General features: G+C 46.3%; 1 protein-coding gene across 1 annotated transcript; it reads right to left on the reverse strand.

The window, feature by feature from the left end:
- Positions 1–887: 887 nt before the first annotated feature.
- Positions 888–19,747, reverse strand: LOC125445517 (protein spinster homolog 3-like). Its single transcript, XM_048518599.1, has 12 exons — positions 19,579–19,747; positions 14,907–14,972; positions 13,066–13,202; positions 12,294–12,445; positions 11,493–11,559; positions 9,699–9,850; positions 8,101–8,253; positions 7,538–7,727; positions 4,262–4,327; positions 2,873–2,971; positions 2,001–2,175; positions 888–1,017 (listed from the first exon to the last, which is right to left on the reverse strand). Exons 1-12 carry the CDS (start codon positions 19,745–19,747, stop codon positions 956–958), a joined length of 1,488 nt encoding a protein of 495 aa, XP_048374556.1. The 3' UTR covers positions 888–955.
- Between the last annotated feature and the right edge of the window lie 7,062 nt (positions 19,748–26,809).

A 26,809-nucleotide genomic window follows, 5' to 3' on the forward strand; every position in this document is an offset into this window, starting at 1 on the left:
AGAGAGCTTCGAGAGAACTGCGACTAGCCCAAGGTCACCCAGCAGGAATGTAGGAGTGCAGAAACACATCTGGTTCACCAGATAAGCCTCTGCCACTCAGGTGGAGGAGTGGGGGATCAAACCCAGTTCTCCAGGTTGGAATCCACCTGCTCTTAACCACTACGCCATGCTGGATTAGAAAGATTCATGGAGGACAGAGGTCCTTCAGTAGCTACAAGTTGTTATAAGAAAAGACAGCAGAAGAGGCTGACCCCTGAATGCCAGTGCTAGGAGGCAACATCAGAGGAAGGCCTTGGCCTCTCTGCCCTGTTGTTGGCCTTCCAGGGCAACTAGCTGACCACTACATGAAACAGAATGCTGGGCTGTATGACCAACTGGTCTGATCCTGGGGAGCACTTCTTATGTTCTTATGGTTATGTTCTTAAAGCAATAAGAGAAAATGCTTAGAGAAAACAAGGAAGGATGCGATAGAGGTTTATGAAATTAATAACAGTACGAATGAATGGCACTAGCAGTTCCTTTGGTCCACTTTCTGTTTCCTGGATTGGCGTTCCAAGGTTTCCAGTCGTGATCTTTTCCTGCTGGGCTTCCTGAGATTTGTTTTTAAAACCACAGAAGCGAAGGACTGAATGCAGAACCGTTTCTCGCAAACTCCACCACGGACTTGCTGTCCCCTCAGAAGACACTGCCTGCGTCAAAGGGACTTAGCTGAAAAAAATGTCTCTTTCAGTGGCTTGGTAACTACTTGTATGTGCAAATATCTTTCCTTGCTTTGACAGTCTTCCAGCCTGGGTTTCTGTAGTCACCAGATTCAGTGGCAACTTCCTCTGCCAGTTTTACAGACACAGATGGCAGCTCGCTGTATGATTCAGAGCACGTCTTAAATGCCACGTGGACGAGGCTGGGTTGATCTCCAGACATTTTCTTCCAGTTGGCAGGGGGAGCAGGGGTTCACTTACTTCTCAGGAGGTTTGTCCAGGTGTAGTTCATATGAGTGATAATTTTTGTTTTCTATACCTGCAAATGAAGTCCACCAGGTTAGAAAAAGACTACGCAAAAAGGGGGCTAATTGAGGCTGTTTTTAAAAGTAACTATTTGCCTGGGATGCTTTAGAATTTTAGAACATATCAGGGGTTTGCTACACAATTTACTGTCCAGAGTCCTTCCCTGGCTCTGTCCTTGGTCCTATCAAGCAGGTTGACATGGAGGAGTTTGGATTTACACCCCACCTTTCTCTCCTGTAAGGAGACTCAAGGAGGCCTACAAGCTCCTTTCCCTTCCTCTCCCAACAACAGACACCTTGTGAGGTAGGTGGGGCTGAGAGAATTCCAAAGAACTGTGACTATCTGAAGGTCACCCAGCAGGAATGTAGGAGTGTGGAAACACATCTGATTCCCCAGATAAGCCTCTGCCACTCAGGTGGAGGAGTGGGGAATCAAACCCGGTTCTCCAGATTAGAATCCACCTGCTCTTAACACTATCTCTTTTAAGGGTATGTCATGTGTCATCTCATTCAGCTTTGCCCACCTGCACCTTTGTTGCCAACAAACTGGTCTGCTTCACAAGACTTGCAGAAGCTCTTATGTCCTTTCCCATACTGACCAATAAAATCTTTCCTGTACTCTGTATCTTGTTTTGTCAATGCCCAAATGCCTGAATGAGCAGCCCTCGTCGTCTCATAGGCTAGCTGTTGCATCTGCATTCTGGGAATTACTAGCTGCTTTCTTTTCTCCCAGAGCGCAGTACACTGACACCTTGTGAGGTAGGTGGGGCTGAGAGAGTTCCAAGAGAACTGTGACTAACCCAAGGTCAACCAGCAGGAACGTAGGAGTGTGGAAACACATCTGATGCACCAGATAAGCCTCTGTCACATAGGTGGAGGAGTGGGGAATCAAACCCGGTTCTCCAGATTAGAATCCACCTGCTCTTAACCACTACACCAGTTTGTGGGACAGAGCTGCTTTTTCCGCGAGGAGAACAGAAGCAGAAATGGGAGTAACCTTGAATCGGCGCTGCAGCTTCCCTCCGATCGTCTTCGATGTGTAGGGCTGTCAGGAGGAAGAAACCTCCGCCCAAGATACTGACAAAGGCACACAAGATAAAGCTGTACTGAAGGCTTCGGAAGGACCATAGGACAGACGGATGAGCCCGGCTCTTCTGGAATGCCTCAGAGATCTGGAGATTAAAACAATTCATAGCTCTGACAAGGCTATCAGCCTTGGGTTGAACCAAAGCAAAGACAGGAGCTCAGCTGGCATCTTTGAGATACTGATACGTTGTTGGAAAGCCGAAACCTCCAAAGTAACTTTACCAGACATGTAGGTTAATCACCATTAATACGTTTACTAATAACTGGGCTACATTTCCCAGACCACGGAACTCCAACCACATGGCTGTCCTAGTCACGTGACAGGAAGAGGAGGAGTCATTGACATCAAGGTCAATTCTGTAGGCAGCAAACCAAGACAGGAAGTACAAAGTGGGCACCAGGAGGAATGCCTGTAGTATGAGGCAAGCCAAATCCTTTCCATGGCAGAGTGACCTTATCTCACCGACCTGCTACTCCTAATCTCTAGAGGGTCTCACAGCCCACCAGGTGAGGCTCTGGGATCTAGCTGAGAGGGCCATTGGGCTGAAGACGACTGATGTAAATGGACCTTGATTTGATTCAGCAAAGCCATCCGTGTATTAAACTGTATTGTTTACAAAACAGCCGTTGGAACAGCTGATAAAACCCAAACCGTTATTTAGCCATTCACTGTGCAAGTCCTTATATTCTGGTTACATTGAAACTGCGTTGCACAGCTGCCACCTGATCTTGCCAAGACAAGATCCCTCAGAGTCACAATAACAACTCACAATTACAACTCACAATTCCAATGAGATACGGGCTTCCAGCGTCACCCAGCAAATGGCTGACACAAAGTTGCAGAGACACCGCTGTTGACTGGCGTTCGGGTTTCACCACATACTGTAAAAGTATAAGAAAAAACAATTTGAGGCTTGTTAGGGTAAACATGCCCCACCACCATTGGAGCAGAACAAACATGGAAGTTGAGGGATTGATAGCACCTGTTGTGGTTTAAGAAGAAGACTTTGTTTTTATACCCCGCTTTTCTTTACCTTTAAGGAGTCTCAAAGCAGCTTACAATTGCCTTGCCTTTCTCACCTCACAACAGAAGCCTTGTGAGATAGATGGGGCTGAGAGAGTTTTGAGAGAATTGTGACTAGTCCAAGGTCACCCAGTATGTGGAGCAGTGCGAATCATATCAGTTTCTCCAGATTAGAGTCCACTGCTCTTTGGCTACACAGGGGCCCAGGGGGACATACGGGACCAACTGTCCCCAGGCTGTGGCCATTTAGTCATGTGGGGGGGCGGAAAATCACCCCCATACCCTTCTCCTCCCCCCAGGTCCGTACACAAAATGTTGTTTAGTCATGGGGGGGGGCACCCATACGGGGTGTGTGTGGGAAACTCAGCTTTTGCACTGGACTATATTTCCCTAAATATGCCTCTGCTGCTACACCATGCTAGATCTCACTAGACTTGAGCCCAGAGCAGACCCTTAGACAGACCTTTGAGATGAGGACCTCTGAACCAAGGGGAGCCTCTGAATGAGGACCTCTGAATCCAAGGACAGCCTTAATCCTAGGTCTCCTCCATGCTCCCAGAACTAAAGGCTAGGGAGAGGTTGAATCAGAGTTTCTAAAGCTGCCTGTGTTAAAAGGAGCCCTTTCTACCCCTGAGTACTCTCGCCTCACTGTACAGCGGTTCCTGTCCGTGTGCATGCAAAGGGAGACAGCCTTATGGCAGAGGAAGAATCTTAATTCAGGTTGCCCCAGTCCTACTCCAGTATGTCATTTTGGCCGATTCGTGATTGATCTAGTGTTTTTCTCTGGCAGAATTGGGATTCTAACTCAATTCTCCCAAATGAGTTTGACACTCTGATCACTACTCCATGCTAGGTTTCATGGTTAACAATCCGTGGATGATTGACAAACCTGAGCAATTTGAGGTCAGTTTTTAATTTTAATAACCCACCTCATCGAAACACGAACTGTCCAGTTCAGGGCCAAGCTTTGACTCTTCCATGTTAAACTAAAAATATTCACCCCTCCTTCCTTCTTCCTCGATATAACCTTAGTTCCTCTCGCCAAAGGGACAGAGCAGAGATACTTCCTCTCATCTCAGAAAAACACAAATCCAAGAATAGATGGCTTGTGTTAGCAGCAGCATGGCCGTAAAAACAACAGAACTTACCAAGAGTATGTCAGTCACAACGGCCCAGTTTAAAGATAAAAGGAATTCTCCAAGGCCAATAAAAATCTGAAATGTTAAAAGAGAGAGAGAGCCGGTTATTGTGTTGGGAGTCATCAGGTGGAGGCACCGGAGAAAGGAAATAAATAGAGGGCAGCTGGTGTTCTCCTTTGACATTTTTCTGAGGTGTTTCAGCCACTTTGGATGCTGCCTGCTGGCTTATTAATGCAATTGTCAACTTGTGTTATAAAATACAGATTTGACTACAGATTGGCGGAGTTCATGTAGGCACACATGAATGAGGACTCCAGGTGACTGTAGCAGCTGGTGGCTCCAACAGCCATTTCAAGCATCTGGCTTCTTTTTGATCTCCAAGCAACAGAAAGGACCAAAATGTCACAGTCTGATTCTTGTTCCTCTGTGTCAATTTATACATTATGAAATTTCAACGGGGAGAATTCAACAAGGATAAGTGCCGTGTTCTACATATGGGTAACAAAAAATGAAGAATATGCTTACTGGATGGGGGATACACGACAGAGTAGAAGTGTGTGAACAAGATCTTGGGGTACGTGTGGACAGTAATTTAAATATCAGCAGCCAGTGTGATGCTGCAACAAAAAAGGCTAATGCAATCTTAGGGTGTTTCAATAGAGGCATAACATCCAAATTGCAACCCATGAGTGGGTTAAATAGTGGCCTCCTCGGTCTATCTATTTCAAGTTGGGATAATGGCATGGCAGGGAGAGTTCAAATTCCTTCGCCTTGTGTGCTGCAGTTATGATCAGATGTGAGGAGAACAAACAGAAATTGAGAACCCCACTTTTACACAGGGCACGGGATGAGTACCCAGGACCCATGGGACCTATATATTCTATAAAGTGTAAATCTGCATGAGCAAGAAGTCATCAGAGGATCAGAAGGGAAAATAATAGAGGGAGAGTGATTGATTTACATAATTTAGAAGCCCACCTTCCTCACAGATAATGGCAACCCAAGGCAGGCAACACAAACAAAATCAGTTAAAAAAAACCCTACACAATTCTTTAAGGACAGAATTAAAACACACAGCAGAAAAAAATTAAAAAAGAAACCTTGGCTAAGATATCGCCTTTCAAAATACCTACAGAACAATCATCTGAAGGAGGCAAAGAGTTCTATTTTACGAGCCCTCCTAAATAGTAATAGAGATGTAAATCTAATTTCATCTGGGAAACTATTTCATAACATGCAAGCCACCTCAAAAAAAAAGCCTATGAAAGGGAAGAAGAAGAGGAGTAGGAGGAGTTTGGATTTATATCCCACCTTTCTCATCCATAAGGAGCCACAACCAGGAAGGGAATCACCTTCCCTTCCTCGCCCTACAGTAGACACCCTGTGAGGTAGGTGGGGCTGAGAGAGTTCTGTGTCTGGCTTCATGTGTAAGAGTGGGAAAACAAACCTGGTTCACCAGATAAAAATCTGCCCCTCATGTGGAGGAGTGTGGACTTGAACCCGGTTCTGCAGACTCTTAACTGCTACATCACACTGGCCCCATGTAGTGGAATATCCCCCCACAGGTTCAGAACAACCAGAAGGCTACGACCGATCCCTGATCATAGATTTTCTATAGGCCAAGAGACCAAGAAAGCAGGGACTGTCTCCAGTAAATGGGGATTGTTGGAAGTATCAAGAAGGATAAAGTTTCAGATGTCTCTTCTGACCCGCCTTTTACTGTTTAAGCTTCACAAATATGCAGGTAGGCAAGTTCCAGTTGGTATTAGTATCACAGGTACATGGCACCAGCCGCTGGGATGAGACAGGGAAATTTGAGATGTGAAGGAGAAAAACCGCAAATATATTCCTCTTCCCCTCAGGCCTCAGTCAGAGCAAAACACTGCTTCTTTCCTGATACACATGTCTGTACTTGCAACTGAAACGGCTATTATCGAAGCCAAATAACATGCTCGGCAAATACTTCTGAAGTTGTTATATCCAGAGTGCACGGCTACATAAAATTCATTGCCTTTTTCTCTCCTTTAAATGAAATCCTCCACCACAACCACCCTGTTGGAGTTATATAGACTCCACAAGTCCCTTCCTCTGCAATACAAGCTTCCAGGGAGTCCACGGGACCAACAACTCAGGTGTGGGGTAGGCAGCAGCTGCCATCAATGGATTGCCAAACCTACTTACCCACCTATCTATCAATTTAAGGTATTTCTGGCATTACGTGTGGGTGCATCCAACCATGCAGAGTATAAGTGCGCACTCCCCCACGAGCTTCCCTATATGCTTGGTGGCCATTTTGTCTGAACAGGGCACTGTGTATAGTTTTTGCTTCGGTACATGATACTCGGAACCAGACTTTCAAGTAGCAGCATGGACCAAAACTGAAATTTCGTGCCGCTCAGACGAAATTGCGACCATTCATGTTGCAAGGATGTGGGTTGCATGAGGTCCCAGTATACACGGTTCGATACCCCCCAAGGGAATGTCTGAGGAAAATCTTCTATCTAGTGCATTTTTGTCCCATACTTTGGGCACCGTTCTCCCTGGCCTGTGGGAACTGCCCAAGAGGTGCCAACTGAAGGGATCCATCCCCCCGTCTCCGTCCCTGAGGCAACCGCCTCTGTTTTGAGAAGCCAGCATTTCGGAATGACTGTTTTGCCAGTAAGGCCTTAATTACTATAATTAACTCTGCCTGAAGACGGTCGCGGTTAATTCTGGTCACCAGAACATGCCAGCCTAATCGCAGCTGTGAAGGGAGGATAGCTGAGGGGCGGTGTGGCGTCTGATCACCACACCGCTTTCCTCCCAGCAAACCTGTGAGCTACGTTAGCTGGAGAGAGAGAAAGGTCGATCGTGAGTTTGGTCTCCAGAGGGAGCTTTTGAACCTCAGTGCTCTAACCATTACACCACACTCTTGTCCTCCGGCCACCACAGCAACACAAAAGGGGGGAAGCCGGAATGGACCATGAAGGAAAAAAACAAGGCTGATTCTAGCTGCTAAAGATTGGTGCGGCTGGATCAGAGTTGCGTGGAGCCACCTTGGTGATCCTTGTGAGGGAAGAAAGGCGGGCCGCAAATTTTGTAGATAATAAATAACTAATATCTCACAGAGGGACAGAAACTGGTGTGTGGAATGCCGCCATACTGTAAATCTCGCCATTCGTTATGAAGCCTCAGAGACGACTAAGCTGGCAGTATAGCAGACACCCCACCAAGGGTTAGTGGCGGCGGGGCGTGGGGGTGGGTGGGTGGACTTTGCTGAACACAAAATATCTCTGTGTCACTTACATACGTAGCCACAATGCTGTCCTGGGCCAGCATAATCGCCAGATACAGGCACGGGGCCGAGGCGAGCAGCCCCACAGCACAGATGATGGGGTCGGCTTGCTCATTAATCCTCTTGTATCTTCTAGCGGCTTCAGCACCGGTAACAACCCCCAAAATGCCTACCGCAACAGTCATGCCTCCAAAGATCATGCTGGAGGGGGGAGGAAATACAGTATTTTATTTTAAAAGAAAAAAAATAGGAACGGGGAGGGGGGGGAAGTAGGATTGGCAGCACTGTGACAGAATCTGTATCCTGTTTAAACCAGGAAGTGTCCAAGCAGAGGCGTAGCGAGGGGGGAAAGCGCCTAGTGCACTGGTGCGTCCTCTGCCCCTGCCACATTCCTGCCACGCCATGCTACGCCCACGCCACACCCACACAGGGGCATGTGCCTACTGCGTCACCCCCTGTCCCCTTGGAGCTACACCTCTGCGTACAAGCTGCTGGCTGGATACAGGTGGGCAGAAATTTGTCCAGAGCATCCCCCTCCCACCCTAATTTCTTCTTCTCCAAAGGTATGTTTCACCTGTTGTTGGCGTTGCATTTTTGCTCTGTTGACAAAGAGACATTGCTTTGGAGAGTCTCAGCTCTGCAGAGGAACGTGGGGATCCAGAAGCTCAGAGCTCCGGTGACAAAAGTCAGGACAGTCACACCCAGCGAGGACCATACAAAACTCCAGCTGCCAGAAAAATGAAGGTATTATCACTATTGAATAATATACTTACTTCTGGCTCCCAGTCAACGTGCATGGTATTATATAGAGTCACAATGCATTCAAAGCTTCCTTAGACACAGTCAGACCCTTGGTTCATCATGGTCAATATTGTCTCAGACTGGTATGCAGGTTTACTCAGATGTAAATTCCCCTGGGATAGCCACACATACCCTGTTTCCCCTAATATAAGACATCCCCCCAAAATAAGACATAGTAGAGGTTTTGCTGAAAAGTGCGAAATATAAGGCATCCCCCGAAAGTAAGACATAGCAAAGTTTTTGTTTGGAAGCATGCCCGACAAACAGAACACAGGAAAAATAAGACATCCCCTGAAAATAAGACATAGCACATCTTTGGGAGCAAAAATTAATATAAGACACTGTCTTATATTCAGGGAAACACTGTATATTGTGGCAAAACAAAACACAATTTTAGAGGCTCCTTAAAACCTGTAAGCTATCACTGGACTTCAGCTTCACTTTAATGTAATTTCAATGAAGTTTCAATGAAGTTTACTCCCAAGGAAGTCTGCATGGAATAGCAACCTTCTTTGGCACTTTGCAGTTCCTTTGCAAGATCTCCCCACCCCCTGCCCTAAAATTAGCAACTTCAGGTTTAAAGAAGGCCTACAGATATATAGATTGACTCAAACAAGGAAGCCACGACCTTCAGTTTGCAAGACCTGAGCCTGGTTGTTAACGATAGGATATTTTGGAGGTCATTAATTCACTGGGGCAGCATAAGTCAAAAGCAGCTTGACTGCCTTTAACGCAGAGAGAGACGAGTTTTGTAGGTCAACAATGCCCTCTAGTGAACTTTCCTGATCAGCGGAAATCTTAATAGTCATATTCTAGTCTAGGCCCCTTCTGCACAAACCTTTTAAAATATTTTAAGGCAGGAAATAAAACATTTCCTCCATGGAGTTCCACATCTCCCCCGCCCCCCTTTTGGTTCACAAAGCATTTTATTTCCAGCCTCAAAACGTTTTCAGTTGAAAACGATTCTTTGATGGCAAGGTTTTCAAAATGGTTTCACTTGCTGTACGATTTATTTACAGCGCTTCCTGTGCCTAAACGTTCTCATCGGTGCCATTTTATCATGTTGCTGAGTTCACCCTTTGCCTGTTTATTTTCATTATTTTTATTTTATTTGGGGGGCTTTTGCGAAGTTGCGAAGCTGTGAAGTATTGATTCACCAATCCCTACTCAGCTGTCAAGCTCATTCCCCTTCAACCTAACCTAACTTACAGGGCTGTTGTGAGAGTAAAACAAAGGAAGAAAGAAACATATATGCTGCTTGACACTCCTTGGAGGAAGGGAAATATAAAAACTGGATAGCAAGACCTTCTTGCTGATTGACACATTTGACTGAAGAGCTATGGCATGACATCAGTGGCAGGCGTTCCTTACTTTCTGCAAAGGGATGAGACATCTTTGCACCAAGTTGAATTCTCTCTCTGTTCGCTCGCCTTTTCCACATGCTTCTGAGCGGCCCGGCGGGCAGGTACGGGAACCAACAGGACCAGGAGAGCTAGGCCAACCGCTCCCATGCAAGGTGTAACCTACAAAGAGAGGAACAATGGCTGGAATAATAGCCAAGGGGGCAGTTTGGGGCTTTATCCAAGAAATGACTTCCATACTGTCCAGCCTACCTTTTAAGCCCTGCTCGTGGTGCCTCTGCATTTAGAAGGGAGGTGGTGGCAGGTAGAGACCGGGCATTTTCAGTGGGGGCATCTCACCTTGGAAATGCCCTCCCTACTGAGGCTCACCTGGCACCTGCCATGCTGACTGGTGTTGGGGCAGGTAGGTTTGGGAGGGGTCAGGCGGGGCATGGGCCAATGGGTGTGCAGGACGCATGGGACTTGGGTGGGTATGCGTCCTGCACAGTGACTGGCTAGGGGTTTCATTGACGGATGTTCAAACCCTTAGCCAATTATATAAGATAAGATGAGAAGAGAAGAGAAGAGGAGAGGAGAGGAGAGGAGAGAGGAGGAGAGAAGAGAGAGGAGAGAAGAGAAGAGAAGAGAAGAGAAGAGAAGAGAAGAGAAGAGAAGAGAAGAGAAGAGAAGAGAAGAGAAGAGAAGAGAAGAGAAGAGAAGAGAAGAGAAGAGAAGATAGATGATACATTCAAGAGGAATGGCCATGTTAGGTCTGTTGCAGCCGAAATGACAATAAGGCCAGTATCACCTTAAGAGACTGAGAACCTTCGCACATGCAGAATAATGCACTTTCAATCCACTTTCACAACTGTTTGAAAGTGGATTTTGCTGTTCTGCACAGTAAAAACCAGCTGCAAAGTGCATTGAAAGTGGATTGAAAATGCATTATTCTGCATGTGTAAAAATGCCCTAACAGATGTACTGTGGCAGAAATGTATGCCACAACAAATCTGTGAGTCTTTAGAGTGCCACCAGAGTCCCTGGTGTTTTCTACACTGGGACAAACTTTTACGGTCTCCAGGTTGCTTCTGCAGCTGCCAGTACACCACAGTGGCAACTAGGATTTCACAAGGTGGGTTTCCCTACAATTTCCCTTAGCCGTGCCTATCCTTTCGCCCCTTCTAGGGCTGTTTCACTTTAAAATTGGCAGTTAAATATTATATCATTATAACGCTTAAACAAATATGTGTATCAAGTTCTCTGAATTCCAAGCTTTCATTTTAAAAAAAGAGTATCCAGCCCTTTTTGTTGCAGAGATATAAGGGGAAATGTCTGTCTCCACAAGGAAAGGGATTGGAGGCTGACAAGAAAAGAAAGGTAGGAATTCAGAAAACCAGACAGAAAAAATGTTTTTAAGGCTATTCAACTGCTGAATAACACTTTTAAGGCTATTCAACTGCTGAATAACACCACCCCGGAACAAAACTGATAGTGAGGAGAAGGGATGAAATACTTGACAAGGGACAGAGGTAGGAAAAATGGCAGAAACTATTCTGCGCCCATGCCAGCCATCCAGGCTTTGCTGCTATCTTCCCCAACATTTCAAAGTGAAGAAGTTTTGGGAAAGCAAAGAAAAATCAGGGGAAACATGGGAAATGCACAAACGCATCACAACGCTGTGAGGAAACAGGAAGAAAACACCCTGTGAGGAAACAGGAAGAAAACACCTCGGTAGACATTGAATCTGGGGCAACTAATTCATGTGGAAAAAGTGTCCGTTAACAACAAGGGGAAAGGGGCCAGATCCATCGCAAAGAAGACTCACTCGGAAGCCCCATCTCCAGATGCCGGTGGCTTGCTCCATTGTAGAAGACAGGATGTAGCCAAGGCCGCTGCAACACAGAAAGATATCAGGGTTTTATCTCCATCTGCTGCAGTTCAATCTGCTAACTGGTAAGAGCCACGAAAAAGCCAGGTTGCAATCCATAATATTTAGACGATTAAGCAAATGGATGGGCTACATTTTTATCCTTGTCCAGAGAAGAAGGGGAAGAAGAAGAGTTTTGGATTTATATTCCCCCCTTTCTCTGTTGTAAGGAGACTCAAAGGGGCTCACAATTTCCTTTCCTTCTCCCCCCCCAACAAACACCCTGTGAGGTGGGTGGGGCTAAAAGAGCTCCGAAGAACTGTGAATAGCCCAAGGTCACCCAGCTGGCATGTGTTGGAGTGCACAAGCGAATCTGGATAACGTAAGCCGTAGCTCTGGGCTGCTACGCCCAGGTGGGAGCCAACTAACATGGCGTCCACCCCAGGATTGTCTCTGGAATACCTCCACTGTGCCAACAGGGCTGGCAGTGGCATGGGAGCGCTGGGGCAGTTTCCAGCGCCACATTCAGGCATTCCAGAGGGCCACTGTAACAGTATGGCAGCATCGTTGCCTCTCCACCAAGGTAAGCATCCCAGGTAGGCAAATCCACCAGTGCTGCCCTGTGTTGCTCCTCCAACCTGTTTCATCCGGATTGGCAGGGGCTCTCCACCTACTCCCTGAGCCTTTTCCCTGGAGATCCCAAGGACCGAACCGGGAACCCTCTACAGACAAAACAGATGCTCCGATAGGCAGATGTACCTTCCAACTGGTATGAAAATGTAGAAGATGGATAGCACGCATGTCCTGCGGTCTTTCTCAAACAAATCAGCAATGATGGAAGGAGCTATGGTGGAATAGGTGGCGGTGCCAACACCCACCAGTCCACGCGAAATGAAGAACAACCAGTCCATCTGGAAGAGCAAAAATGATGCACAAGAGCTCAGATAGTGCATATTGAACAATACCCTCCAAACTGGGCAAAGAGTTTGTTTGTTTTACAGCTCCGGCCTTTACTGAGTAATACTATGCAGAGTTACTCCAGTTCAGTGCACTGAATTCAGTGGACTTAGACTGGAGTAACTGCAGAGCATTGCACTTTTAGTCACTTAATAGTTCTGATCTAGCAGTTAAGAAAGCTTTTATCAACTCATCAGATTTGCTGTAAGTAGATGCTTGGTGGATTTTGGGGAGAGAGCTCAGCAGGAACATCATGCTATACCCGTGGTGGCGAACCTTTGGCACTCCAGATGTTGTGGACTACAATTCCCATCAGCCCCTGCCAGCATGGCCAGTTGGCCATGCTGGAAGGGGCTGATGGGAATTGTAGTCCACAACATCTGGAGTGCCAAAGGTTTGCCACTACAGTGCTATACAAACTACCCTCCAAAGCTGCCTTTCCCCTCAAAGAAACTGGTCTCTATGGTCTGGAGATCAGCTGTAATTCCAGGAGACATCTAGGCCATTCCTGGAGGTTGGCAACCTTAGATGTCCTGGATACACCAGCCACGCCCACCAAAAAACCAACCCTTACCGACGCAGTGATGAAGGAGCTACCAAGAGTCACGCCTGACCAAAGTGTTATTCCAGCGCTCAGGATGATTTTCCTGTTGTATCGGTCTCCGAGGTATCCAAACAGCGGCGCCGAGAACAAGAAACAGAGGATGAAAGCTGTAACGGGAACAAAGTTGGTAGGGAAAAAGATGTCATCTCGTGATGTCACTGGGGCAGCCATTTTGTGTGCAGAGAGAATCCCTCTGGAATATGTTGAATTTAAATGACAGAACAGGCTGAAACAGGTTTGCTACATGCAAGTGAAAAGCAGGAGAACAGAGTGGCCGAGATGCCTTCTCTCAGCGTGCTTTGATTCCAGGCTGAGGTCTAAGGGGGAAGGATTACACCAGGGGCGTATCTCGGGTGGGGCAGCCAGGGCAAGTGCCCCGGCTGCCACCTGAAGGGGGGCACTCTTGGCCACCTGCCCCCCTCCCCGCCAAGAATTCTGTTCTGGCCCACATGGGTTCAGCTTTAAACTGCAGGTTCTCCTTCCAACGTCCACTATCGGAGGCGGAGGCCTAATTTTAAAGCTGGATTTGGCAAGGCAAGGCCACAGTTCCATGCTGAACTTGGCATGGCCGGGTCCAGCATTGAACTGCACTTGCTGCCTCCAAAGTCATGTAAGGTTCAACACTGGAGCTGGCCAGGCCGCAGGTGGTGGGAAAAGGACTTTCAGTTCTTGCCCTAGGTGCTGGTTTCCATAGATGTGCCCCCTGGATTAAGCATACACAAACACACAACTTGCTAGCCCCCTAATCAGTATTGTGGTTCCTTGCCTTTAAAGACCAAACTGAGGCCCCTTCCGCACATGCAGAATAATCCACTTTCAATCCACTTTCACAACTGTTTGAAAGTGGATTTTGCTATTCCTCACAGTAAAATCCAGTTTCAAAGTGGATTGAAAGTGCATTATTCTGCATGTGTGGAAGGGGCCATGCAGCATCTGAAGAGATGGGCTCTAGTCCATGAAAGCTATACTGGATTCATAATTTATTAGACTTTAGGGCAGGGGTCTTCAAACTATGGCCCTCCAGATGTTCATGGACTACAATTCCCATCAGCCCTGCCACTTGGCCATGCTGGCAGGGGCTGATGGGAACTGTAGTCCATGAACTTCTGGAGGGCCATAGTTTGAAGACCCCTGCTTTAGGGTATCCCTTGACTCCTGTTTTTTATTGTTGTTGCTGCGTAACCTTTAAGTTCATAGGAGCAGCAGTGGCGTAGGAGGTTAAGAGCTCCTGTATCGAATCTGGAGGAACTGGGTTTGATTCCCAGCTCTGCCGCCTGAGCTGTGGAGGCTTATCTGGGGAATTCGGATTAGCCTGTACACTCCCACACACACCAGCTGGGTGACCTTGGGCTAGTCACAGCTTCTCGGAGCTCTCTCAGCCCCACCTACCTCACGGGGTGTTTGTTGGGAGGGGGGAAGGGAAGGAGATTGTAAGCCCCTTTGAGTCTCCTGCAGGAGAGAAAGGGGGGATATAAATCCAAACTCCTCTTCTTCTTTTTCTCCTTCTTTATTCTGACCCCCAACACAGTACAATAGATTCTTGCAGAACAGACACAGCCAAGTCTCTAGCAGCTAGAAAGTTAGGTGAGCATCGGAGAAGCAGTTGGCACAGTAAATAGTTCGCTGGTTGGTTGTGTTACTTAATGGGACTGTGTTATTTAATTAAGGACTGCCTTACTAATCTGGGAAGATGGGCTGCAAATATTTAAAGAGGAGATGAAACCAGGAATGTGCAATATGAACTTATTGGTTAAAACTGAGAGGATAGTGAAGGAAAAATGCAGGCTAAACACAAAGGAACATCCTTTTACCTGTATGCAACAGGCCAGCTTTACTGTCCCCAAAGCAAAAGTATTTCTGTATCTTCTCAAGCACTCCTGTAACGAAGAAAGAGTTACCATAGCCATGAAGTGCAGGAAGAGCAAGATTGTTCATTTCGTATTTTTTTTCGCCCACCCTTTTCCCCAGGGACTCAGGGCAGCATGTACAGTTTTGTGCATCAAATAAAAAATACAGTTCCCATTTCTCATCACGATTCGTTAATGTGGCCATTGTAGCATATTCTCTAGCTTTGTCTTCCCAGAGTTCTGTGTTAAGGTCTCTGTCAGTTTTCCAACAAGATGCAATTGTTACTCTTGCAGCTATTAATAAGTGAGGGGTTAAATGTATTTATCCCTCCCGAAGTCCTGGAGCCCAGTTCGAATGCACCATCTCTTTTGCTTTAACCCATACACGCGCCATTTCTCCCGATCTGGTTCATGGGACTTGTCCTGGTTACAATCTGGTCTCCATTTTACCACTTGGGGAGACTTCAGAGTCACTCTTTTGAAAAAAAAAATTGGCACAAAAAACTAACAGAAAAAAATACAGAACAATACAGATAGAAAAGACAGCAGCGTCATAGTATTTCTTCAAGAATACTTTCTACAACCTATATAATGTGAAAAGGCCTTGATAACTATTTGATCGTGATAAGAAGCAAAAAAGAAGGAAATGATTGGGGTTAGTGAGCCTAGCTAGGTCGTGTGTGGGAGAAAATATTTTTAGGCTTCAGTCAAAAGGAAGCTGTTGTGGTCAGTTGAATAACCCCTCTTCACAAACCAGCAGAGGACATATTATTGAAGCATACATTCATGCAGTAGGCCAAGTGTCCCCAACCCGTGTTGTGCCTACAAGTACCTTTGCAATTCTGACATGGTATGGTGGGTGGGGCCACAAAATGGCTGCCGAAAGAGGCGGAGTCAGCCGCAAAATGATTGCCACAGCTGGGTGACCTTAGGCTAGTCACAGCTTCTCGGAGCTCTCTCAGCCCCACCTACCTCACAGGGTGTTTGTTGTAAGAGGGGAAGGGCAAGGAGATTGTAAGCCCCTTTGAGTCTGCAGGAGAGAAAGGGGCGATATAAATCCAAACTCTTCTTCCTCTTCTTAACTTCAGTCACACAGGACAGATCCTTGTGTTGTGGTGAAAGCTGCTGCAAAAAATCTTTTTAAAAAAAAATCTGAACAGCCAGCCACATCTCCGACAGTCAGTCAGAAGTCCTGCTTTGCTCAAAGCATACCTGGTCTTGCCTACTTCCGGCGGGTGCCAGAAAAGATGTTGTTAGGTCTCAAACCTTGAAGCAATAGGCGGACTCTGGCATCCTACCCTGACAGGACAACGGAAACAATCCCATTTCCCATGAAACTAAAATGTCAGGGGAAAGCCTAGTTATCTACTCAGCATGTGAAGCCATAAAGCAAAGATCAAGGAAAGAATGTTTTAGGACAGCAGTGATAACATATAGCAGACTGGTTACATATATCTTATAGCAATCTGGTTATGTATATCTTGTAGCAATTGCACTGAGCTAGCAATGCAATCACCCTGACAGGTGTCAGTATGTGATATGGTGCCCCTGAGCGTCATGTTGGGAACACCTTCAGTATTTAGTCTTCACCAGTAATCGAGAAATGAGGCGTGAGGCCACACTAACAAGATTCTCTCTTTTTCCAGTTGCAAAATGTTGGCAAGCATAGGTGTGTAATGTGTCATAATTCCTCCCCTTGGCCCAGCTCGCTGCTAGCCAAGAAGCAGAGGTCTTGCTCAGTAACTTGCTTCATTTTGACAGCTCAGGTTGTGCAAAGCTACTTTGGCCACTCAGCTTGTAATGCAGCTGGGACGTTGCGGTCTTGTTTTGCTTTTACTCTTGCGTGCTCAGCTCTTGCAAAACGTTATCTTCTGTTGCCAAGAAACGTGTTGAGGAAACTTCTCTGATGATCTCAGTGTGGTGTAGTGGTTAAGAGCCGGTGGATTCTAATCTGGAGAACCAGGTTTGATCCTGCACTCCTCCACCTGCGTGGCAGAGGCTTATCTGGTGAACCAGGTGGGTTTCCACACTCCTATATTCCTGCTGGGTGACCTTGGCCCAGTCACAGTTCTCTCAGAACTCTCTCAGCCCCACCTACCTTACAAGTGCCTGTTGTGGGGAGAGGAAGGGAAAGGAGCTTGTAAACCACCTTGAGTCTCCTTCCTGGAGAGAAAGGGGGGGATATAAATCCAAACTCTTCTTCTTCTTCTATGTCATTTGGTTAAAACGGAACACAGTTAAAGGGGGGGGGGGGAGCAGCTAGGAAAAGATAAGGTGTCCCTCTTATCGATAGAATTGTCAAATTTGTTCTTTTTGGAAACACATGTAAGGATTGGAGGTTTGGATTTTTAAAAGACTCGTCCTGTAGATGTGGTTAAGGGGCCAAGCCATGGAGCTCCAGGGTAAAACCAGAAAGAAATTCTAGGTCTAGTATTATTTATTCTGAGGCAGAACAGCTCCAGGGTCTCGAGCAGTGAAAAAATCTAGACCTTCTGCCTAAGATTCTCATGGAACTGGAGATATGAGGAACTGATCTATCTCGAGTCTTTGTGGAAAAAAGCTGCTATAAACAAGCTTATGTATTTACTTATTTCAGTTGTACCCAGCAGTGACGTAGTTGGTTAAGAGCAGGTGCATTCTAATCTGGAGGAACCAGGTTTGATTCCCTGCTCTGCTGTCTGAGCTGTGGAGGCTTATCTAGGGATTTCAGATTAGCCTGTGCACTCTGACACACGTCAGCTGGGTGACCTTGGGCTAGTCACAGCTTTTCGGAGCTCTCTCAGCCCCACCTACCTCACAGGGTGTTTGTTGTGAGGGGGGAAGGGCAAGGAGATTGTAAACCCCTTTGAGTCTCCTGCAGGAGAGAAAGGGGGGATATAAATCCAAACTCTTCTTCTTTCTCTCTTGTGGGGACCCAAAGAGGCTAACATCCTTCTTATCCTCTCAACAACAGGGTAGTCTGAGGATATGTGATGAACTCAAAGTCAGCTAGTGAACTTTCACATCAGAGTGAGGATTTGAACCTGGGTCTCCTAGATCCTAAATCCAACACTCTGAACGCTACACAACAGGGGTGTAACGAGGCAGCCCTGGGCAAACTGTAGCCCTGGGCAGACCCTGAGTTTGATGCCCCCCCCACCCCCATGGGCGGCCACTCCACCACGACCAAATTTTTTTTGCACCAGGACATTGGTGTCTGCAGGGGGTGCAGTTTTAGACATATCAGCACCAAATCTTCAGCATATCATCAGGAGACTGTCCTTATGCTACCCCACAAGTTTGGTGAGGTTTGGTTCAAGGAGTCCAAAGTTATGGACTCCCAAAGGGGGTGCCCCTATCCCCCATTGTTTTCAATGGGAGCTAATAGGAGATGGGGGCTACAGTTTTGAGGGTCCATAACTTTGCCCCCCCCGAACCAAACTGCACCAAATCTGGGGGGTATCATCAGGGCAGTCTCCTGATGAGACCCTGAAAGTTTTGAGACTGTGCCTTCAGAAATGTGCCCCCCCCAGCCTGCAACCCCCATTGACAGCAATACAGAAAACTCAATGCAGAACAAAGATTCTTGGGCAAATTTCTAGGATGTTCCTGAAGGGGGCACATTTTTGGATGTATCAGCACCAAAATTTCAGGGTATCATCTGGAAACTATCCTAATGATACCCCCCAGGTTTGGTGCAGTTTGGTTCAGGGGGGCCAAAGTTATGGACCCTCAAAACTGTAGCCCCCATCTCCTATTAGCTCCCTTTGGAAACAATGGGGGCTAGGAGCACCCCCTTTGGGAGTCCATAACTTTGGACTCCCTGAACCAAACTTCACCAAACTTGGGGGGTAGCATAAGGACAGTCTCCTGATGATACGCTGAAAATATGGTGCCGCTAGCCTAAAAACTGCGCCCCCTGCAGGCAAACAATGGAAAACCACTAAAATACCCAAAAACGACCCCAGCATTTTGATGCCCCCCACAAGGTGATGCCCTGGGCAGCTGCCCACCTTGCCCAATGGGCATTACGCCAGTGCTACACAACACTAAGCCTAGAACTTCCTGATCATAAAGATCTTTTGAACACCTTCCGAATACAGCACCGTTCCAATGAATACAATGACTTTCCAAATACAACACTCTTCTAACGAATACAAAGACTTTCCAAATACAAAGCTCTTCTAATGAATACAAAAACTTTCCGAATACAAAGCTAATGAATACAAAGACTTTCCGAATACAAAGCTCTTCTAATGAATACAAAGACTTTCCGAATACAAAGCTCTTCTAATGAATACAAAGACTTTCCGAATACAAAGCTCTTCTAATGAATACAAAGACTTTCTGAATACAAAGCTCTTCTAACGAATACAAAGACTTTCCAAATACAAAGCTAATGAATACAAAGACTTTCTGAATACAAAGCTCTTCTAATGAATGCAAAGACCTCCCGAATACAATGCTCTTCTAATGAAGACAAGACTTTCCAAATGCAAAGCTTTTCTAATGAATACAAAGACATTCCAAAAACAAAGGTGCTATTCCACTCCACTATATGCTCAGCCCCCCTGCCGTAAAAAGCCTTTCCTGGCCCACAGACACCAAATGCTGAAGGACCCATATTGTCTCAAAAAGGCATCGTCAGTCACCTTACCTGGCACAACAAACCAGTCCATGTAGTTCACCAGGTTAATATAGCATAGGACAGCCACTGCTATGTAAGACCTTTTGTGGGAAATCCTCCCCTGCCCCGCTGACTCTTCCTCTGGTTCGATGGTGCCATAAATCTTCGAGGGCAGGCCCGCAGCAGACTCCTCATTCATGCCACCAGCCCTTTGCGCTCACAGAGACAGAGGCAGGGCACGGGAGGCTTAGGAACTTGCCTGCTTGCAGTGAGCAATGCCTTAACTGTGACACCCAGTGTTATGAGGAACCTCACTCTGCTCAGTCATTTCCTGCAAAGAGCCACTTGCACACCAGCTGATAAACCTTCAAACTGGGGGCTTATCACTCTAGTAAAATCGGATCTCTGATAGCAAGGGCAAATCTGCAAGGGCCAAGCACAGCCTTGAGGCAGAGGAAAAGATGTGCAGAGCCCTTTTTAGACAGGCCCTTGTCTGATAGCAGATGGGCTGCTGGGTTTATTTTCTCACCCCTAAAACACCCCCATTTGGAATTCCAATTGAGTACTGTCAGAGGCGTAGCTCCAAGGGGACAGTTGGGTGCGCAATACACCGGGTGCGCACCCTTGTGTGGTGAGGGCATTCCGGGGGTGTTCCGGGGGCATGGCAGGGGCGTTCCAGGGCAGGATGGGGGCATTCCGGGGCGGGGCAGAGGACGCACCAGTGCCCCGGGCGCTTTTCCCCCTTGCTACATCTCTGAATACTGTCAGTCATCGCCCTGACCTGGATGGCCCAGGCTGGCCCAGTCTTGACAGATTTCGGAAACTAAGCAGAGTCAGCCCTGGTTAGTGCTTGGATGGTGACCCCCCCCCCCCCCCCAAGGAAGTTGAAGGTTGCTATGCAAAGGCAGGCAATAGTAAACCACCTCTATACATCTGTTGCCTAGAAAACTCTACCGGGTCGCTGCAAATCAGCTATAGTTTGGTGGGCCTTTGCATGACCCTCTTCGGAGCAGCAGCAAGGAAGGTGGAAAGGTTTCATTCTGTACGGTCGCCTTTCCCACTACCAACTACTTGAGATCTTTTAACTGGAGATGGCACAGTTTGAACCAAAGACTATCTGCATACAACTCTCTGGCATGTGTTAGAGTGCACAAGCTAATCTAGTTCACCAGATAAGCCTCCACAGCTCATGTGGCCGAGTGGGGAATCAAACCCAGTTCTCCAGATTAGAGTGCACCTGCTCTTAACCACTACACCATGCTCGTGTTTGTTTTCAACCAGGAAACTCTCTGGATGATATTAGCTAAGCCGTTATCTTGAAGTCTGGCTGATGAGAGCGGAAGATACTGTAACGTCCCTGGTGTGAGAAAACTGATTCTTCATGCAGTCTGTTGCAACGTGACCCTGCCTACCGGTATTTTTCTTCCTTGGCTTTTGCAGACTGTCTTTGCACATGTGAGATCGTTGGTCCGAGGTCTCGTGTGAGGTTGCCTGGTCCACGCCAGACAAAAGTGATATCACATCTTTTTATCAGAAGCAACCAAAACATCACAAAACACTGCTCAAGATTTTGAGTTCTGCAGAACAATGTCACTCAGGGTGGATTGGTTGATAATTCTCTCTGGTAGTGTCAGTGTGATAGAGAAAGGTGACCAGTGTGTTGACTCTCTGATAAGTCCTCCTCTGCCACTGAGGCAGGAAACAGCATAAAGTCCTTCACTTCCAACAGGATTGTCTTTCTTTTTTTACAAAGGCAGGGAAGAGGGTTATAGAGGTTAACATAGTGGACTAATATCTTGGGGACCCAGTTTCAAATCCCAATTCAGCCCCATGCTCTCATCCTAATATGTATCAAAGGGGTGTTGTGATGATCATATAGCCAAAGGGAGAACAATGGAAACTGCTATGACTTCTTCTGAAGAATGGCAGGATTAAATAAGAGGTTTGGAGCCATGATGGAACTGAGCAGTGCTTTGCTTTACTCCTTACTCCTTGTTGGGGATCAGATTTTAGTAATTTCAGGTACCAGGTAGAAAACAAATATCTGGTTTATGCAGATTTTGATGTGCTTTATCTTTGGTTCTTTGGGTTGCTGGTGTCCTGGGTGCACTGTTGGCTATTTAATTGATGGAGTGTGGTGTAGTGGTTAAGAGCAGTGGAGTCTAATCTGGAGAACTGGATTTGATTCCCTACTCCTCCCCATGAGCGGTGGACTCTTACCTGGTGAACAGGATTTGTTTCCCCGCTCTTAGATTCCTGCTGGGGGACCTTGGACTAGCCACAATTTTCTCAGAACTCTCAGAGCCCCACCTCCCTCACAAGGGGAAGGAAAAGGATGGTGTTATAAGGAAGAGAAAAGAGTTTGTAAGCCCCTTTGAGTCTCCTTACAGGATAGAAAGCAGGAGTATAAACCATCTCTTCTTCTTCTGATGAATTCCTAGGGCTGACCACCATACAGACTAAAATATCTACATGACAGGACTAACCACAGCTATGATTCTGCCCTATTTGTGGAAAAAGATTACATTTGTAAAAATGTAGGGGATAGAACCTAAAATATAGATACACATCCTTTAAAAAACTCTCAGAATTCAGGCAGCATATTGGGTTGCTATAGCAACTCAAAATGGCACCTGGAGGTTGAGGAAGGGAAGGAAAGGGGGAGCTGAGATGGAACTAGAGCTTGGAAGGGTGAAGATTGAAGGCAGTGGGGAATGGGATTTCCTCTACCTTGCATGTTCTGCTGCCCCCCCCCCCCTTGTTACTGTTGTTATGAGGCACATTCCTAGAGCACCAGGGGACCAGACTGCTCAGAAGTCTCCAGCCAACCTAGGGTCCCTTCTGCACATGCAGAATAATGCCCTTTCAATCCACTTTCACAATTATTTGCAAGTGGATTTTGCTATTCCGCACGGTAAAATCCAGCTGCAAAATGCATTGAAAGCGGATTGAAAGGGCATTATTCTGCATGTGCGGAAGGGGCCTAGGTGAGGTCAAAAGCCCCAGACTGGCACACTGCCCGCTCAAAGTGGGAAAGGCGCACTTCAGGAAGCATGGCTATGTAGCAAGCTTCCTGAAACGAAACACCAGGCGCTAAAAGCACTTTTTACAGGTCTACTTCCTCAGTGCCAGTAACAGGAAGTGGCCAAGAAATACCTCAAGGGAACAGCATTATTTAACATGGGGGAGGTTGGTGGTGGTTAACACTGCTGTCCTTAGATCTGCTCATTGTTGACAAACAACTTTTGCTGTTCTAGTTGAGTCTAGGGAGCAGCAGTGGCTTAGTAGTTAAGAGCAGGTGCACTCTAATCTGGAGAACCGGGTTTGATTCCCCGCTCTGCCACTTAAGCTGTGGAAGCTTATCTGGGGAACTAGATTAGCCTGTGCACTCCAACACACACCAGCTGGGTGATCTTGGGCGAGTCACAGCTCTTTGGAGCTCTCTCAGCCCCACCTACCTCACAGGGTGTTTATTGTGAGGGGGGAGAAAAAGGTGATTGTAAGCCTCTTTGAGTCTCCTTACATGAGAGAAAGGAGGGGGGCATAAATCCAAACTCTTATTCTTCTAAACCAGGGGTCTGCAACCTGTGGCTCTCCAGATGTTCATGGACTACAAATCCCATCAGCCCCTGCCAGCCGCAGGTTGCAGACCCCTGTTCTAAACCCTGCCCTCACCAGGCTCCAGACCCAATATGATTAGGAATTCCCCAACCTGGAATCCACAGTCCTATTGTGGCATAAATAAATTGCCTTTGGCAAACTTCAGCCTGCTTTGTTGAAGTGTTGCTGTAAGTCTTGCCAGTTTCAAAATGGCTGGGGTTATTTTTTTTGTAGTTGTTGATTAGATTTGTATCCCATAAGGTCCTGAGACTGAGAGGCCTACGGTAATAGTATTGTGAGTTGACCATTTCATCAATGTGAATGGGTTTAGGGTAAGCAGACAAAAATAACCTTTCTGTAACGACTGTGGTTGTTTCCTTTATGGGAACTCCCCATCTTCCTTTCCAACACTGAGACTTGCCTCTCTTGTCTCTGGGGAACCACAAGGAAGACTGACTGTCTGGTGTACAAATGGAAGAACAGCCTCAGATATGGGCAAATATTAGGAATTAAAACTATCATACCACTGGCACAAAGCCCAAATAACCCAACACCACGGCCAGTTAATTCCAGCCCTGAAAAAGCCTTCAACAATACTGTGGGGCCAGGATCGCGTTTCTGGTCCTACTGGCCTGTTCCCACAATACATATTAAAATAGTCCATCTCCTTTGAGTCAATAATGCAACAGACCACCAGAGGTCACCCCGAAATTAAAAAACACAATAAGAACTCGCGCCAGGCTTGGAATGAACATGTGTGTTTTTCAAAAACATTTTGGATAGTATTATTGTGTTTTATTTTTGGGGGTTTCATGGTATTAAAACAGACTGCATTAGGAATAAAAATAATACAAAGCCATCTCTGATAAACTCAGCATGACCATCACACCTTACAAACTCGCTGGCTGATTACAGGATGAAATCACAACCGTCCCTCCTTTCTCGCAGGTGTTGACTGAAAAGGTGGCAGTTATGTATTCAGCAATCTAATCATCACTGTGAACATTCATAAAGTGGCTGAGATTAATTGATCTTCTAATCTCTCTTTTGTTTCTCTTACCCTTTTTTTTATTGCTGACTACCACTTTGGAAGGCAGACGCAATGATATTATACCCCACGGAAGTCCTTCTTCTCCCAAACCCTGCCCTCATGCTGCACACCGAAAATTGCCAAATATTTCCCAACTTGGCGCGGGCAACTCTTCAGCTGCCGCAGGACTCATACCTGTGGGGGAAGGGGCTGACTGCACACAGTCCTGCCTCCCAACACTGGGTGGAAAGAAGAAAAGGCCAGGAAGGTATCAATCCAAACTCCCCTCCTCTTCATCTTTTGAGAGCCAGTGTGGTGTAGTGGTTAAGAGCAGGTGGATTCTAATCTGGAGAACCGGGTTTGATTCCCCACTCCTCCACCTGAGTGGCAGAGGCTTATCTGGTGAACCAAATGTGTTTCCGCACTCCTACATTCCTGCTGGGTGACCTCGGGCTAGTCACAGTTCTTCGGAACTCTCTCAGCCCCACCTGCCTCACAAGGTGCCTGTTGTGGGGAGAGGAAGGGAAATGAGCTTGTAAGCCACCTTGAGTCTCATTACTGGAGAGAAAGGTGGGGTATAAATCAGTGGCGGGATTCAAATAATTTAACAACCAGTCCTGGTGGTGGGATTCAAATAATTTTAACAACTGGTGGTTTACAAGCACAATTTTAACAACCGGTTCTGCCAAAGTGGTGCAAACCTGCTGAATCCCACCACTGGTATAAATCCAAACTCCTCTTCCCCTTCTTCTTTTGTCTGCATGGCAGCCCTGATATTCCTTGTTGGTTTCCCATCCAAATATTAACAGAGTTGACCCTGCTTAGCTTCCATTATCTGGCTTCTCTGAGGCATCCAGGTCAGGAATCTTGCAAGTTATAGAAGTAAAAAATATGTGGGAAAATGTGATAAAATACATAGAAAAATATGTAAAGGTAAAAATAAAGATAAATATAGATTTACTATTTATAGGTATAGTGGATTATACTATAATAGAACAAAGAAAAAGAAAACTTTTCAAATTCATGATTAGAGCGGTCCATGCAGTAATAGCATTGGGGTGGAAGGACAAAAAAATCTGGACAATGCAGAAATGGTTGGAATATGTATGGGAGCAAATACAATTAGAAATTTTCGACACAATGTCAAGAAATCAAATATGGCAAGAAAAACAAAAGGATATGAAGGAGATTTGGATGGAATTCAAAGACTGGCTAAACGAAATTGGAATTACAGAAGAAAAATGGACAAGAAGATTGAAAAGAATGGACCTGCTGCTGCGCATCTAAAGAAGAGAAGAAGAAGGAGGGAGGGGGGAGAAAGGGGGAAAAATGATATGGAGGATGTATATAAAGTATACAATATAAATCTGTAATAATTCCGAAATATCAATAAAAATATTTAAAAAAAAAAAAGGAATCTTGCAAGTTACTTCCACAAAATCGTCAATAGCTGCATTCTATCTCCAAAACATTTCTCTCCAATGACTACCCATGCAAGCGGGGCATTCCTGAACCCTGGGCCAATACCTTGCCTTATCAATGGTCCATCAGTGCTCATTCAATAAACCTCTTTGGCTGATTAGCTGAACCCGATATATGGTTTATCTCTTGGCCTGAAGCTTCCACAGAGTCATTGCCTAATATGATAATGGATCCTTGTAACCTTGGAAAGGATTTCTAGGTAGCTGTTGCAATGTAAATAAGGAGCTTCTGGCCTGCCCTGTCATCACTTTACTCTTGTTTACTCTTTCCACCCGGGCAGTAAAATTTGTATCTGGGTCACGCAGAAGATATGCCCCAAGCCAAACACGGACTGAGCTAAGTTTCAGGGTTTTAAACCTCACAAGCTCTGGAGGAGGAGGAGTGAAAATTCAGGGTGACGAGCAAGCTGCCTTTTAATGAACCATTTAATGAACTTTTAATGAACCTGGCCTTCTCCACATTCTGAAGAATAAACCATCCATTTTCCATGGACGTCCCCCAATACCTTTTCTCACTCCATGCTTTGATGTCCATCCATTCTCTAGGCAGGGATGGATCTTTGTGACTTGAGATCTTTTCACGGGCAATGCCAGGGGCTGATTTCAGGATGATCTTCCGCATACAGCTGAGGTAAAGCTCTTCTGACCATTTAATTTGATAACTTTACCACGCTTGCCTCCCCCAGTGTGGACCCGAAGTGGCTGCGAATATGGTTCTCCCCCTTCCATTTTATCCTCTGTAAACCCCTGCCCTGTGTTTTAGGTTATGCTAGAAGTGACTGTCACAAGGTCATCCTATTAGCCTCTAGGTCAGTAGGGCGAGGGAGGGCTAGGGAGGATGAGGGTGGTGGGTCTTCCAGACCCTAGCCCTACTGCTACCCCATTCTGGCTCTTCTCCCTGGCCCCTTCAGCATATGCAGAATAATGCACTTTCAATCCATTTTCACAATTGTGTGAAATTGGATTTTGCGATTCCGCACGGTGAAATCCAGCTGCAAAGTGCATTGAAAGTGGACTGAAAGTGCATTGTTCTGCATGTGCGGAAGGGGCCCCCATAATGGTGGTGGAAGGGGTCACAGGCAACAATTTAGACATAATAAATCTATTATTAAATCATGAGAGAATCTGTGCTCAGTAGCTTTAAAAAGTG

This window comes from Sphaerodactylus townsendi, linkage group LG16, assembly GCF_021028975.2.
Source record: "Sphaerodactylus townsendi isolate TG3544 linkage group LG16, MPM_Stown_v2.3, whole genome shotgun sequence".
Classification (NCBI taxonomy): Eukaryota; Metazoa; Chordata; class Lepidosauria; order Squamata; family Sphaerodactylidae; genus Sphaerodactylus; species Sphaerodactylus townsendi.